Genomic DNA, 17,123 nt, shown 5'->3' on the forward strand with positions numbered 1-17,123 from the left:
TTTGTCCTGTTTACTCTAACAAGAAGACACTGTAAGAGGGCAGCAGTTATTAAAAATGTTGAAATGACCGAATGTCCAAATTTTCAAATATTTTCCTGAAAGACTTAACTCCTAAATTCGACATACTGATGAAATTATTGATGTCACGTGATTTTACTGAATGATTTATTTATTTATTTTTTAACTGTACATTTTTATTGATAAGTGATGTAGTTTATTAAATAAGGCAGGGTTTGTTATTTGTTACGTAACCAAATACTTAATTAGCACCCAATCAAACATCTTATCGTCATTTCCCTTCAGTAAAAGTATTTTGAAAGTAGTTTAAAATAAAATAAACGAACACGATGAGAATCATTAAACTTGTGGCCCGTCATTCAACAAAGAATTAATGCACGCAAAAAAGAACCACTTTCATTCTGACAGCTATCTCCTCTCACAGGAACCAAGTTCAGGGAACCGGTTTAATGAAATCTAAAGAAAGGTCAAGCCATTGACCGCAACATCAAGTGCCTGTGGTGCTTTATAGGGGCTTGTTTTTGGATTTTCGTCAAACACATTTTACATCCGTCCAATTTCCGATTTCTTTTTATTCTAATATTAAATGTTGCAATCCATATCTAATTTTCGAAACTGATTTTCTACCGGAAATACAAGTTTAGAGATCTCTTTAATGTAAAAATAAAATAAGTAAATAATTAAAATACAAAAAATATCTGAAATTTGTTTACAATTCTCTAGTTTCAAACTTGTACACTATTTCTTCAAACTTTAACTCCGAAATGACACCTTACAGAGAGGTCTGGCAAACATCCACGAGAACCTCATGTTATCCGCTCCTTGGTCTGTTTACGCACAAAAGTCCAAATTGGAACCCTCACACACGTCTAAACAGAACTGAACCCAACAGTATTCCAGAAAACAGATCAGCCTCTCCCTAAACGATACACGATTTATGTGCAATTCCATTTTAAAATCTATAAATTGAAGTATCTGGTTCAACCATATAAAACAAACGTTCTAATTACTTCCATTCCAAAATCCTCTGTAGAACGTTGGTGCTCCTTTCTATGTTTCCAACTTAACCGTCCACAGAGACCTAGAAGTTCCTTTCGTCAACATTGTAGCCCTGTCCCGGCCGGTAAAACCAATTTTTATATATCCTTGCCTTGCCACTCCTATTTTTTAGCCCGCCACCTCCCATCTCGCCCCATTCTCGAAAACCCTTCCAGTAAGATTAGGTGTTCTTTTCCTCGAATGTCTAGTGCTGTTTGCTCAGCTCGGCTCAGCTGCTGGATAGTTTGTCCCCCTCAGTGTGTGCATGAGCGCATGCAAGATTAAGTGATTGCAGTATCATCAGTGTTACTTATGTTGCAACATGCATAGGTGTAACAAACAATAAAAAAACAGAAAAATCCTGATGTGGAACAAAGAGTTGGTCTCTGAAGAAAAAGAAGCTAATTTGCTATTTTTTTTGAGCGTCTCTTCCCACGTGTGACTTTTTAGTCACAATTGTAACAAAAATTAGGTAACTAAAAAGACGCTAGAGGCAAGAAATCTTCTTTCTTCAGTCCAGCTGATTTTTTGCAACACCAAAATTCTTGACCTTTCTGGTTCACAAAATCTTACAAGAGAACTATCCGAAGGAGAAATTTCCAATAGCAGGGATCTCGTGTAACAACGTAATGCTTATTTAAAAAGAAGAAAAAAAAACTGTATTATTATGTTAACTGCTTGGTGGACCGTGGCGATTCTAGCGTGGAAAATTGGATATATGTATAACCTGCAAGTCGAAGTGTAGGTAATGTAAGCTGGTTGCAATGTAGACAAGTGAGATGTATTTTTGTATTTTAAACCATTTCGTTTTCAAGTACGTGTGTGCCATTATTTTTTACTACATCCTGGAGCCTAGAGATTTTCAATAAAAAAAAAAAAAATTGAGGTAGTTTTTTTTAAAGTTCTTTAACGTGAGGGCTTTTAAGCAAGTCCTTTGCATATACCATATTCTCACGGTAGTGCATGTCTAGAATTTTGTAAAAGAATGGTGTTCATGTCTGCGATAAACCAGTCGACGAACCCCACGCTGTATAATCAATATGCCATAGTTTAATCTAAATAATGGGGTAATCGAAATCAATCCACTTTTCAATCGTTTGATGAAACAAATATAATTTTTGAAGAAGGGTTTAACAAACTTCGAGTCGTTCTGCGATTTGCCTTAGTATACATATGTTATGGTTGAGTGGTAAGCCTAATTTATCTGAAAGAGTGATTAAGGTGCTTTTCTCCAGACCAGGTCATTGGAAAACCAAATTTGAGGATAGAAGATGCATCGTTTGCAGAGATTATATTTATTTTACCTTACTTTTTCTTGAGTAGTAATAAGAGAAGGTACTGCATTTGTGAATATCTTCTTGCATGAATTTAGAATTTTCGTCGAAAGTATCCGTTGCTTTTTTTTAATTGGTCCGTTTAGCGGAAAGTTCCAATTTGATTTTCAAACTCTGTGTCCCCCATAAAACTCAGCAAGAAACTTTGGGACAAAATCAGTAAATAGGAGTTTTTTTTTTAAGGACTTCGAAAACGCTTGAAACGATTCTCTGAAATATTCTAATGCTTATTACTCACACATCGTTGTATATCTTTAACTCAAAATATTTACCCAGTGTCATTTGCTATCACTTATGGGGAAAGGAAGTGTCTCTTAGAAGAATGTATCCTTTAAGGTTTTATTTTTACTTGTGCAACATCATAAAGGAAGTTGAAATGAGAAAGTTGAAATTTGAAGAGATGAGCGTGAACGGAAATACGAATTCCTAAAGGATTTATTAGTTCAACGCAAATTTCTCGAAAACTACTCCTGCCGAAGTCATTCCCTGATAATTAATTTTAGGCCAGTTCTTTGGAGGGGTGAGATAGTTTTTTGTTGTTACATGCCATTCCACTAAATCGTTTAATACTTTAACGGTATTAGTGAGATTCGAATACGTTGATTTAATTTCGAGTTTCAAAAGAAAAAATTTGATCTGAAGTATGGAGCTTTTGAAGTATTTTTTTAAGCGTTCGTATAACGTCTGCTTAGGTAAAGATCTCTAGGTTTTTTTTAAAATTCTAATGAAATTATGCTTAACGAATGTGTTCATCAAGCTTCCCTCGAAATCCATATTCTATTGTATCTATATTAAAGGCAAGTTTTACTTAGTAAAAGTCGTTTGAAGGGAACTTTAAGAATTTTAGTAAGAGAAAGTGTTTCGTACCTGATTTTTTTTTTTTAAATTTTTAAAGTCACAAATGATGTAATAAAAATGGTGTCATTATTGACTTTCACCGATGGATATTATTAACAATAATTCATTAATCTTGAACATCTTCATTAGTCATTGCCACTAATAGTCATTTAAACATGGATGTAAGAAATATCGGTGTAACCGTTCCAAGATGTTCAGCAGTATTACATATGTTACAACAAAGTCAGAAAAGACTAACTAATTTATTAATTTATTTTAACTTTCACATAACACCTTTTTTGTAAGGTAATTTTTTTGTAAAGGCATAACAGGAAATGTCTCATATTATATTGAATTCAATTCCATCAGTTCAGTTAACTTCAGATCAACCAATCTTTCTTTCGATTTGTGATTGACAATCACTCAATTTCTTCTTCTTCTTTTTTTCGATACTTTCTTTCCTCCTCTAAGTGGAAATACTGCGATCTTGCAGATTTGCCAGTTTACGTTTCCTGGAAAGCTATTTCGGCTTAAATAACTATTTTAATTTAAAGTTCAACTATATTGCCTTTGTTTAAGTGGCTCATCGATACCCTGGGAAACACTGCGATTAGAAGCTTGATACTAGGGAGTACGAAGCGTTCCAGTCGAGCTTAAAACCTCTTGCAATGCCCTGAAGAACGATGGAAGAATCAGCATGTGAACAGAAGTAAAACAGGTATTAGGTAAGGAATGTCTAGTCTAAATACGCTTGCTGCTCTTCACCAACACTGTAGAAAGGAGTTGTCGCCCTTATTGGAAATAATACTTCAAAAGGAAATAAAATAAAAGGGCAAAATATGCGGACCTTTGTGAGTACGGAACTAGAGAGATCAGGAAAACAAAGAACTACGTCTAAAAAAGTGTATTGGATGTATTTGGATCTGATATCCTTAGCAATGACGAGGCTGCTTAATTAGCTGAGACATAGCGAGTGGCTACCGAGGAAAAGAGATTTCCTGAGGAAGGAAGTAATTACATAAACAGTGGAAAGGAAAATTTGTGTACATGTTCATCAACAGATTTTTTTTCCGATTTTTCAGGGCACCGCAAAACATGTAATTCTCTTAGAAAACTTGAAAGTGGAAAATCTACCTCCTTACAATATCCCCTCCTTTTGGGATGCAAGAAAAAGTAATACAGGTCATTTTAACGTTTACCAGAGTGGTTGATATAATTGGGACTTCAAAATGTATCGATTGCAGAACTACGTCGTTTTAATTGACAGGTAAGGTGTGTAAGACACGTTTAAAGCACTTTTAACAAATATATTTGTATCAAATCAGAAACTATTTATTAAAAACTCTGTTCACACGCCCATTTTAAGTATTACATTAATTAATACAAATAAATTTACTCCTTTTTCTAGTAAACAACTACAATTATTAATTTCTGCTGTTAGTTTAATTTACAGTTTTAAAAAGAAAAAGTATTTTTATGTTTCAGTCATTAATTAAGATTTGGTTTACTTTTATAAAATTATATGTATTTTTTATTTTTAATTAAGGTAGGAGGATTCGCCCCATATTTTGGAGAAAGTTTGAAAATTTTATCTTTTATTCAAAAAGAGAAAAAAAAATTCAAAGTTGGGTGTTTTTCAACGTTACGCTTTTTCGTGCAGTTTTTGACGATCAAACCTTATACAACTGTCCTACCGGACAGTTTTAATATTGATTTGTTGAAATTAAAAAGATGTGAGATGCAATAATTTGTCCAGGTGAAAAATGTCTTCTGAATCTTTGGGAAAATGTTAATTTAAGTGCAGTTATTGGCGAGGTTTAATTGCACTTCCCTTTAAAGTACCTAGTGAATATAATGTATGGATCACATTAAATATTAATTAGGATTAAATAGGTAACAAAAAATCCAAATTTCATCCTTAAAGTATTACACCAATTTTCAGATTCAGTGGTAATCAAAAACTGATATTTCAGTGAACATCGAAAATCTAAACCATTATCTTGGTAAAGAAAAATCAATTGATAAAAAAAGATATTTCAGGTTGAAGCATTTTTTGAATTGCGGTAAAAAGAAATTGTTTATAATGGACTACTTTTCAATTAGAGCTTTAGAGTTATTACATAAACTTTGTTCATGAAACTCTATAATTTTTTGTTTTTAATACGAGGGTCGTTTGAAAAGTCCGTGCAAAGTCAGAGAGATAGCACCACTGGCGCGTATCGAGGTTATGTTTAGTTAGTAGCATCTCTTGGAAGAACACACACCAAGTTTCAGCCAGATCGGTCTATTTCTTTGTGTTTGGCATTCGTTTGAATCGAGGAAGTCGAGTGATTTTCAAAAAATGGACGAAAAAGAATTTCGTGCGTTGATTAAACACTACTTTATGAAAGGCAAAACGCCTCAGGAGACTAAAGAGAAGCTTGATAAACATTATGGTGACTCTGCACCTTCGATTAGAACAGTTTATAAGTGGTTTCAAAATTTTCGGAGTGGCCATATGGGCACAAGTGACGCTGAACGTTCTGGACGCCCTGTTGAGGTTACTACTCCAGAAATCATTGATAAAATCCATGATATGGTGATGGATGACAGATGAGTGAAGGTGCGTGAGATTGCTAGTGCTGTGGGCATCTCGAATGAACGGGTGCATAATATTTTGCATCAACATTTGGACATGACAAAGCTATTCGCAAGATGGGTGCCGCGATTGCTCACGCTTGACCAAAAACGAAATCGTGTGAAGTGTTGCAAGGACGGTTTGCAGCTGTTCCAGAAAAATCCGCAGGACTTTAAGCGTCGTTTCGTCACTATGGATGAAACATGGATACATCACTACACTCCTGAGACCAAAGAACAATCTAAACAATGAGTTACCAAGGGGGAATCTGCGCCAAAAAAGGCGAAGACCGTTCCTTCGGCCGGAAAGATTATGGCGACTGTCTTTTGGGATTCGCAAGGAATAATCCTCATGGACTATCTGGAAAAGGGTAAAACTATTACAGGTGCATATTATTCATCGTTATTGGACCGTTTGAAAACCGAGCTGCAAGAAAAACGCCCACGGTTGGCCCACAAAAAAGTCCTTTTCCATCACGACAACGCACCAGCTCACACCTCAGCAGTTGTGGTCGCAAAATTAATGGAAATAGGGTTCCAACTCGTTTCACATCCCCCTATTCTCCAGACTTGGCTCCCTCGAACTACTATTTGTTCCCCAATATGAGGAAATGGCTGGCGGGAAAAAGATTTTATTCAAACGAGGAGATGATTGCAGAAACGAATGGCTATTTTTCAGACTTGGACAAATCCTATTATTCGGAAGGGATCAACAAACTAGAGCAGCGTTGGACGAAGTGTATAAGCCTAAAAGGAGACTAAGTCGAAAAATAAAAAAGGTTTACCCAAAAAAATTAAGTAGTTTTTATTTTTGCACGGACTTTTCAAACGACCCTCGTAGATAGCTAATATGATAAATTCCGTTAAAAATGTAATTAGCGCTCTTTCTAGAGTTCAGATTCATTTACAGACAACATTTAAGAAAAGTGCACGATGCAAAAGGCACTAGATTAGTATAACGACCCAGGGGACAGCCGGAAATATAATTGGAAGTATGAAGGTGGGCAAACGAGTGAAAGTAACGGAGCACAGTACAATGGACCTGGATGAGAAAGTAAGGTAGGTGACCTTCGGCCGGACACACCTTCTCCAGCTGGCCAATCTTCATTCTTGAACTCTCCGATTAAACATTGGCTGATTGATGGTTTGTTCCGTCCAACAGGTTGTTTTTACTTAAAAAAATAAATTGTCTGAAAATTAGGGTAATAAATTTTTCAAACTAATCTACAAGCATCTACAAGCCAGTTCCTGAGACATTACAACCTGCGAATTATCCAGTATTGAACTAAATTTCAAAACTTTCCTTTGAAAGGAACCACTTAACCTATTGACATTCCTGGATAATACATCCTTCTAGGAATCAATTTTGAACAAAAAAAAAGAAGTAAAATATAGAATCCAATGTGAAGCCTTAAACGACTTTCTCCAACAACAAAAATTAAGTTTTCTTGTGACATTAATTTATGGAAAATTGATTTTAGGTAGTGTAAATCTTGGTTTACTTATCGGAAAGGCAAATCATAAGAACTCATTTTGGGACAGTTGAAAACATTCAAACGGCTGTAACCGACCAGCTGAAGGCTATTCCAGTATCGGAGTTCGAGCACTGCTATGAGGAGTGGAAGAAACGTCTCCAGCGCTGTGTGGCTTCAGAAGGAAATTATTTTGAAGGTGACAATATAGAATTATAATTCTTTTTGAATAAAAACAATTCAAAAAAATCAATCTCATTACTTAATTTACAGACCTCGTAGACTTAATAATGAATCCTATATGGACCTAATTACTGGAACAGTTCTTCCAAAGGTTCGAAAACCCATCTCATCCAAAGTACCTAATCAAAGATTCTGAGAAAATTTATAAATGCCACCCAAATAAATCCTAAGGATAAGAACCGATCCCGTTATTTTCAATCCTCTTGTAGATTAGCTATCCTGCCGCCAGATCCCAGCTGCCCTCCTAAGTAAATGAAGCTTCGATATTGAGAACTGCTAAGTGATTGTGAGTACGTGATCAAAAATGTTCAGAACTGGACACCAGTGGGTAGCCTCTCCTCTTTATTGTAGTGCGATACATGCCTGCGTATCACTACAGATACCTTTATGTACCAGTAGTTGTACAGTAGAAAATATGAGAGTACATAAACTTATTGCAACTCAGTGTGACTACATCGGTTCAAAGCGATCTTTAAATACATAATATCCTTTTTCTTTACATAATTTGAAAGAAAACCGCTAATTCCTACTGGAGATTCTATTTAATCTTACATTTGAAGGTCTGACCATTGTATTACTGGGAGAGTGGTACTTTCTAAAGGAGACCATATCATTATGACTGGTTGAGATGGTTATGTACAATGGAGCAGCTGCAATTACCTATCTTCTTCCGGTTATGCTACCACCGCTATTATCAGTAGGATGTTCTTCTTTTTTTTTACTTTCTCTTACTCCTACTATAAGAGGAAGTGTTGCGATCGTACCAAATTTTCAAGATTCATTTGGCTGTGGTAAAATAGAAATCTCTTTTCAATTTTCTTGCAAATTCCTCTTTACTTGTCTTCAATCCTGTGTTCTTGACTTAAAAATTTATTTTTTTGAATTCTCCTCGTCTTTCATTCAAAAGGTTTGTAAAAATATCGTTTCCATCTATTCAAGCAAATAGAATCACAGTAATTTGCTTTAGTTTGTTTCCTGAGTTCTCAAATCTTTCAGAGTAGCCCAAATTGCTAATGGTCTTTTAAAAATCAGTTCATTATTAATCTTTACTCACTTTTAACTTTTCTAACTTGTTTAAACAATTTTTTTCCCCCTATCCCTTGTACATATGTTTAGCGAGATTTACAATTCTTTAGGCATAGTCAAGATTGATAAGCTTGCTTCTTGCTGTGTGTTAATGCTCTCAACTTGGTATGTCCAATTGCCGTGCTCATAGCTGGGACGGAGCGTGACCAAAAGCATCACCACAGTTCTTGAGTACATATTGGTGCTGAGTGTCGAGGGCAGATGATTGCTTCAATATTGTGAAGTCGCGAAATGAATTAAAAAAAAAAAAAGAATCTTTGACAATTTCATCCAAAAAATGAATAAACTACAATATGAATATCAAAGATAGTATGCATCTCACGCTTTGCATTCGTGGTGTACACGCCAATAACACTAAGTATAATCTCGTAAGTATAATTACGTTGGCGGTTATTTTATCTGAGTTTAATTGTAGCCGGAGTGAGTCTTCAACTTTCTAACAGAAAAACTTCTCCTGATTAGCTCCTTATCTACATTATGGTCATGAGAACATTTTAGGAGAGGTCGCTCTTTATAGGAGCTTAATTCAGCAGAGAAATATAAATCAAATTTTTTTCAATTTCTTGTCAAGCAACCTTATCTGGAGATCATTAGTTTTTATCTTAGATTTAATGTAGGAAGGCGGAAATACAATTAAAGTATCAGTTAAATATTTCCGTTTTCAATTAATGCCAACATCTCTTTCACATTATGGTAAGAAACTGACGATTTTTCTTGTCAGAAATTGAGCATTTAAATTTAATAGAGTTTCCCAAATGAAGGTGTGATTAAAGCGCCCTTAATCTCTCTGACAGTTGGAGAGGATAGCCAAAATGGCCCTTAGGATTATCAAGCAATTATCACAAGTACACAGGAGGCTGCAGAAATCTGTAATTGGTAAGGAATGTAATTTTTAAAAAACATTAACAAAAGCGGTTATTTCGAAAAATATTTTTGGGCAGCTTTAAAGGAACCTAAGTATACCACTGATCACTATAATCTACACTTATACTTTTGAGTAATAGGATTGCGTAGGACATTTATCAAACAGAAATATACATAATAAGGTTTAATGGGAGAAAGTAGTGTGGAAATTGTTGTTTATTAAAGTAGAATTAGAAGTCTGACCCTGAAGAAGAATCCATTTTAAAAGCTTTAATAACCTCTGTATATGAATGTATATATGGAATGCGTAGTGAGGGGACCAGGAAATAGTCTGAACAGTCTCTATTCAGATCGGCGGAGAGCGACTTTAATGTGTCACCCTCTCCGGTAACCGCAGCAGAATGTACTTTCTCTTTTTGTTTAATTTATAGCAAAAGATGACGTAGTGAACGGACAAACAGAATGCCCTACAGTCTATTTGTTATAATAGAAAAAGGTGACACCAACAATTGGCCAGGAGATTGGTGGGGAGGGTGAAGGCGGCCTGTTCCTCTTTCTCAGGCTTTGGATAGAAATTGGAAATCCCAAGGGATGATTGAGTGCTGTTAATAAATTGTCGACTATGAGAATTCAACTGTAACACCTTCTACATCTGCGGATAGTTGTCCATTTCTAATGGCTTATAAACAACTCTGTGCATGTGTGAGTGAGTAAATGACAGAATGAGAGAGACAGAGAGACTAACTATATCATCATCCATTTCATTGCACTTTCACATCAGAGGAAGGTATTACATAGGTTATACGCTATTTTATTATTACCTCTACTTGGGATGTGAATATAACTACAAGTTTACAGATCGATTAACTGCATCGATTTTTTTTATTTTTAATTTATTAATGCAATTATAAAAGTAAAAGTATTGAAGTACTCGGAACTAGAAAAATTTACAATATTATTAAAGGTAGCTATACAAATTTTGTTTAAAGATTTATCATTTGGCGATTGTAACGGTAACTTTTACTAATTTGATTAAAAAAATATGTAATAATAAATGCTTTCTCCTACTCATCTATACCAAGATACATAATTCGATTATCTTGAATCTTACGATTTGTCGTAAAAAAAGGTATTTTCAGTACTATACAGTACACACTGTAATGATACTGTTGAAGAAAGCTTGGCTTGAAGCTCCCATCAGTACTCTAAGTAGAATCCAAATTCTCGGAAAACTTTTCAAACCAAAGTGATAGGCCTAACAAACTTTATGTTCAAGTTCAAACGAAAAATCTTTGGCGACCATCCAGAAAACTGAGAATATTCCACAACACGTTACTGGAATGCGCTTAATTTTACCGCTTCTCTAAGAACTCTGCTTTAATTCCGAATTGATTCAGTAAAGTCGATTGGCTGATATTGTCCAAAAAGTTATTGCCAGATTTGATGAGTGAGACCTAAGGCAAATTAACAAAACTTAACCTCTTGAGATGCTTAACTTCAGTACACTCCACACATACTGTATAATATATACCTCTTTTTTTGGACTCAACGTTCCTCAAAACTGTACATTTTCAGCGACAACTGGAAAGCGAAAATTTGACACGAAAGAAAATCGATAAGACATTTTGGAGGAAAATCGATTATATGAAGAATGCCCTTCTGGATGAATGGCTGATTTTGTCCCAAAGCTTATTTGTCAAGGTTCTACGGTGGCATACAATCTCACTCGCGTAAATGTGTGGAAAGAAATTGTTCTCCAAGGACTTGTGAACAAATAATTCCAGTGAAAACACAATTTAGAAAATTTAAAACCATCACAATAAGAGAAATAGGGTGATTAAAATAAATAATTAATTATTTTTCAACAAATACATGGTCTGTTACTTTTACTAAATTGATGATACAAAAAGATAAATTGGAACCACTTAATTCATTCCTGCGAACATCCACATCTACCAACCAGTTTGGAGACATTGTGAACAGTTATAAGGAAAATATCGGCCAAAAATTGTACACGTACACACCAGAAGAATACAATTCGAAGAATAGCTGTACAGACAAGTCATGAACATGACCTTTGCTAACCTCAAAAAGAAAGATGTCATGGCGTCCTTAACCCATAAGTAACAAGGTTATCACGTGAGGTCTGTTCGATCAGCTGATTCTATTATACTAGAATCCGTACGGATGTTACGTATTATTAAGTTCGTTTGAGAAGTCCTGGTTAAAAACTGTAAGCCAGAGATTGTTTCTTCTGTCGTGTCTTTTAATTTACGTCAATCCATTATTCTCAGGAAATCCGCCCCTACCCAAACGGAGTTCTGGATCCTTCCAGACGATTCGCTAAAAGGTATCTTTTCCTCCCAGCAGTAACTTCCTGTAAACTGCTAGATGTTGCTGATGAAAACTTGAACCTTTCGTGTTGATTCACATTAAATATATAACCTTTACAAGCTTACACTTAATAAAACGGAAATGAATTAAAATTTTATAATTCTGTAAGTTACTCGCAACTTTCAAAACAAGTCTCTATTACAGGTTTTTGCAAAAAAATAATCTTTCTCATTAATGTTAATTTATTTTGCAATAATTCTATAATTTATGAATTTCATTGTACCTTGAAAATAAAGGTATAATTGAAGTAGACGTCACGATAGCTAAGTTGATATAACTACGCCACCAAGATGTGTTTCTAGAAGCTCTTCTCCCAGCTTCTTAAGTTTGCAACACAACATCGATTCTCACCAATTTATTTTTCTTTATATCGATTTACTTTTATCGATTTTGCTTAATCTCCCCTCTCCCTTACATCATTAATATTGCTCATCGCACTGCTGCCTATTAAAAGTATCTAAGAATATCTTATGCAATATGCAATGCACATCTTTATTCAGAATAGAATATAAAAAGATATTGGAAAAAATCCAAATACTTTCTTTGAAAAACAATGCAGTTTTACTAAGAAAGACATATTAGTTTGTATTTAGTTCATGCCGCCAAATGATGCAGTTAACTTTAAGTTTAGTGCGGACGAGTCTTTGATCTTTCCGACTATGATGCAGTTAATTGACTTAATACTTAAATTAATTTTTTGTAGTCCATGCAGGTTTTGGAAAAGTTGCTACTTACTTTGAAATACTGCAATCTGGTTTAATTTTCGCCACGGAATGCTCACCGGAAGTCTCCTGTAAATACAAAAAAAAAAAAAAAATTAGCGTTTGATCTGGAATGAACTGTAAAAGACCATTATCTGCGCCCATAAGGATCTATTTGCAACTGTACATTATATAAATTAGTAAATGTGGGTACACAGGATGTATAATACATGTTTTGTCACCGAGCTAGCTCAGAGCCACAACTGGGAGGACTTCTTGAAAGAAACAAATCAGTGCTGGCACTCTCTAGGTTGAAAAAAGTAAAATAAAGTAATGCCTATTTTTTCAGGCAGGCTTTACGTCCAACTACCAAATTAGGTGTCGAGGACGGAGGCGACTAGCAAACATAACTTAACTGTAAATTTCTCATATTAACTATTAAATAAAATCCAAGACCCAGACTGGGGGAATCGAACCCACTAAACCAACAATACATCTTAGCTTTCAGTTCTTAGTCAACCATTAAACAAAATAGAAAAATTGTAATGGTTAAATTGATGAAAAATTAACTCATTTTATTTCAAAATATATTATTTCCCTTACTCTAAAGAATTACACTTATTAATTATATTTGTTATATAGGCTAGACCCGCAATGCTAAGATGTATTGTTGGTTTAGTAGGTTCGATTCCCAGTCTCTAGGCCTTGGATTTTATGTAATGGTTAATGCGAGAAATTTATAGTAAAATATGTTAGGCGCTTATAGGCTAGACCCGCAAAGCTAAGATGTATTGTTGGTTTAGTGGGTTCGATTCCCAGTCTCAAGGCCTTGGATTTTATTTAATGGTTAATGCGAGAAATTTATAGTAAAATATGTTAGGCGCTTATAGGCTAGACCCGCAAAGCTAAGATGTATTGTTGCTTTAGTGGGTTCGATTCCCAGTCTCTAGGCCTTGGATTTTATTTAATGGTTAATGCGAGAAATTTATAGTAAAATATGTTAGGCGCTTATAGGCTAGACCCGCAAAGCTAAGATGTATTGTTGGTTTAGTGGGTTCGATTCCCAGTCTCTAGGCCTTGGATTTTATTTAATGGTTAATGCGAGAAATTTATAGTAAAATATGTTAGGCGCTTATAGGCTAGACCCGCAAAGCTAAGATGTATTGTTGGTTTAGTGGGTTCGATTCCCAGTCTCTAGGCCTTGGATTTTATTTAATGGTCTAGCCTATAACTCTCTAACTTACTTATTATAAATTTCTCATATTAACCATTAAATAAAATTCAAGGCCTAGACACCGCGAGATTCGAACCCAGTACCACAACTCAGCTTTGCAGGTCTCGTCTCAAACCGTTCGGCTACCGTGGCGCCTTCTAGATTGAAGAAAGAATTAAAAAAGCGTGGAAATTGCGGAGCCATTGTCGTTTAAGACGACGTGGAGAATTATTTCAGAATAGGAGTTTGTGATTAATGATTGGACGAAAGGTGATCCGCTAGATTAAAGCAGAAATTTAGGATTCGGATGTGATTTAATTGACATTGGGGACCTTCTTTTTTTTCTCTGGATTCGAACAACTCGTTGAAAAATAGTTGCATCTAAATTATGTTGAGCTGTATTGTGTGTGCATTAACTTGTTACCTACATTTTTATAAAACAATAATTAAAGTAAAAAAACTTCTCCAATTACAAATAATTGAAGCAAGGTAAGATCATGTATTTCTCACCAAATCTGCATTTCTTTGATAATAAGTCTAAACATTTAACATAACCTTTCTCTTTTATAATTACACTAAATAAAAGGTTAAAAAAATTAAAGCTTGTGATTTGAACTAAATAAAAAATGCAATAAACAGTAGCTTTCAGTTCTGATAGCTGATTGAAGGAATAATTTAGTTGAAATAAGCATTCATTAGCCCGTATATTCTGCGTACATCGCACATACATTCATACTTACTTTCTATACAGGCGATCAAAATAGTAAATTATAGTGCTTTAGAAATGCATACGAACGTGTCTGTTTTACTACTAAAATGGAGTTTTTGAACTTTACATAATATAAATTAATAGTTGCTTTTAATAAAAAAACTGTAGCATTGATCGCAAAACAAAATTTCTCTTGAGTCCCTATCAATTATACAGATCATAGGTTATTTCTTGCTATAAAATTCTGAATTTCGTAATTTAGTTTCTTATAAGAAGAAGTACTGCAATCGTGCGGATTCACGAATTAGAGAAACAAGTTTTAAGGATTTTAACGTTTTAAATGGATTTTTAAGATAGATTAGATAAAAAGTAAAAAAACAAAGTGGAATAATGCCTAATATTCCTTTACTTTTTGGCTGTACCAAAGTAGGTAAAGTAAAATAAAATCCGAGGCCTAGACCAGGGGGAATCGAACCTACTAAACCAACAATACCTCTTAGCATTGCGGGTCTAGCCTATAACCGCCTAACATACTTTACTATAAATTTCTCATATTAACCACATTAAATAAAATCTAAGGCCTAGACCGGGGGAATTGAACCCACTAAACCAACAATACCTCTTAGCATTGCGGGTCTAGCCTATAACCGCCTAACATACTTTACTATAAATTTCTCATATTAACCACATTAAATAAAATCTAAGGCCTAGACCGGGGGAATTGAACCCACTAAACCAACAATACCTCTTAGCATTGCGGGTCTAGCCTATAACCGCCTAACATACTTTACTATAAATTTCTCATATTAACCATTAAATACAATCCAAGCCCTAGACCAGGGGAATCGCACCTACTAAACCAACAATACATCTTAGCATTGCGGGTATAGCCTATATAAAAAATATAATTAATAAGTATAATTCTTTAGAGTAAGGGAAATAATATATTTTGAAATAAAATGTTAATTTTTCATCAATTTAATAATTACAATTTTTCTATTTTCTTTAATGGTTAACTAAGAACTGAAATATCTTGTTTAACAAGAGTGCTGAACTGAAGTAGGTGTTATATTCTACGTAAATATCAAATTTCGCCTGTAAAAACTCTTGTGCAATAATAGAGATCTTATATCGGCAAGAGCAACTTGATATTGTCAAAAAAAAGTATGACCAAACCTCTTGTTAGTTAATGATAACTGTGGCACCTATTAAATTTCCGTCATAGATAACCATGTTTTGTGATTTTTTTAAAAAAAAGCCAGGAAAAGTTATCTAATGGCTTTCTACAGTTTAGATACCTTAGGGTTTTTGGACTATTAATTGACGTCACCGCGATGTATAGGGTTTTGTCGTTGTACCTAGAGTTTAGAGAAAGGTCTAATTCTCACTAGAGACTCTTGTGTAAAACCTTGGAAGGCTTTCTTCACCGAACGGCCGAAATTAAAAAAAAAATAATTACGTAAAATTTAATGTGTTAACCCATATTTTTCACAGTTGGGTTGTTTTAAAAGAAAATAAATAATAATACAGTTTATTGACATTACTTACGCCAATTTATCGTTATTGCTTATTGCTGTGTATGTAAATAAAACAGTACTCCATGGTATTATATTCACTCGCTAATGCCATTCTAGCGATACTTCCTATTTTGGCCGTCTTTCTCAAGACCTGCCAAGATAAAATGAATGGCTACAGATAATTTGATCACTTCCGGTCTAACCTGACCAGTTTTGCTTGTTTTTATACGCAACAACATTCTGTAACGTAAAGAGAACTTGGTCCTTGTTTTGTTTTACTTCACTAGGGAACATTGACACATTATAATGTAAAGAGGAAGTATCATGTTCGTGTCGAATTGCCGATATCAAGTTTTCCACCGGAAATCTTGAAGACCGCAAAGACCGAAGCAGTGATTTCGATAGAAGACTTCCTGTGTCTCTCTTTCTGAATTTGTGTAAATATTAGCTCAGAAACAAATATCACCAGAATTTCAAACTTAAAATTTCCTAGAGGCTTTTCAGTTTTCCTTTATTTTCTTGAAAACTGTTGCAGCTTTTTTCTTTAATGTAGGGCATTAACTTAAAAAAAAAACCCTTCTGCGTGTCCCAAAGTGTGATAATTATTTCCAAATTTGAAAATTATACGAAAACAATACTTTCACTTATCGGAAATAAGTAGATAGAAAAAGACGATATTATCTACTTATTAACATGTTCTCTCCAATTAGAGCCGAATATTGTTACTGATAACGAGAATCGTGTATGGAAATGTAATTATCGTTATCATTAACTATGATTGTTGTATATATCGTGGGCTAAAACTAATTTGACGATTCCCCGTTTCAACGTAGAGTCCCTTTCTCTTAGACTAAATTATCTTTGTAGTTATTATCATTATTGCTAATTACTAGATGTAGTAAATTCATTCGGAGTCTTAATTGTGAGAAAAGACTAGGTTTATAAAGTCAATCAACGTCTTTAGAATCTATTTTTTTGAGGAGAAACGAGAATGGTTAAGTAGAATTCGTCTAGGCTCTAGGCGATTCAATAGGTCAGCTTGAAAGAAGGAGCAATTATTAGATTGGTTTTAATTTTGAAA

At 34.4% G+C, this 17,123-nt stretch overlaps 1 protein-coding gene across 3 annotated transcripts in view; it reads left to right on the forward strand.

The window, feature by feature from the left end:
- The first annotated feature begins 1,300 nt into the window (after window positions 1–1,300).
- The window catches only part of LOC141453227 (uncharacterized), a 36,580-nt gene continuing 20,757 nt past the window's right edge, over window positions 1,301–17,123 (forward strand). Inside the window, exons 1-3 of one of the 3 annotated variants that reach the window (XM_074126176.1) lie at window positions 1,301–3,945; window positions 4,310–4,494; window positions 7,325–7,514. In XM_074126176.1, coding sequence (XP_073982277.1) covers window positions 7,455–7,514 — 60 coding nt within the window. In that variant the 5' untranslated portion in view covers window positions 1,301–3,945; window positions 4,310–4,494; window positions 7,325–7,454. Of the gene's footprint in view, window positions 7,515–17,123 lie in introns of all 3 variants that reach the window. The other 2 variants (XM_074126173.1, XM_074126174.1) reach the window with 2 other exon arrangements.

The sequence above is a fragment of the Rhodnius prolixus genome, unplaced genomic scaffold, assembly GCF_049639745.1.
Source record: "Rhodnius prolixus isolate KJV_2025 unplaced genomic scaffold, Rpr scaffold_3, whole genome shotgun sequence".
NCBI lineage: Eukaryota > Metazoa > Arthropoda > Insecta > Hemiptera > Reduviidae > Rhodnius > Rhodnius prolixus.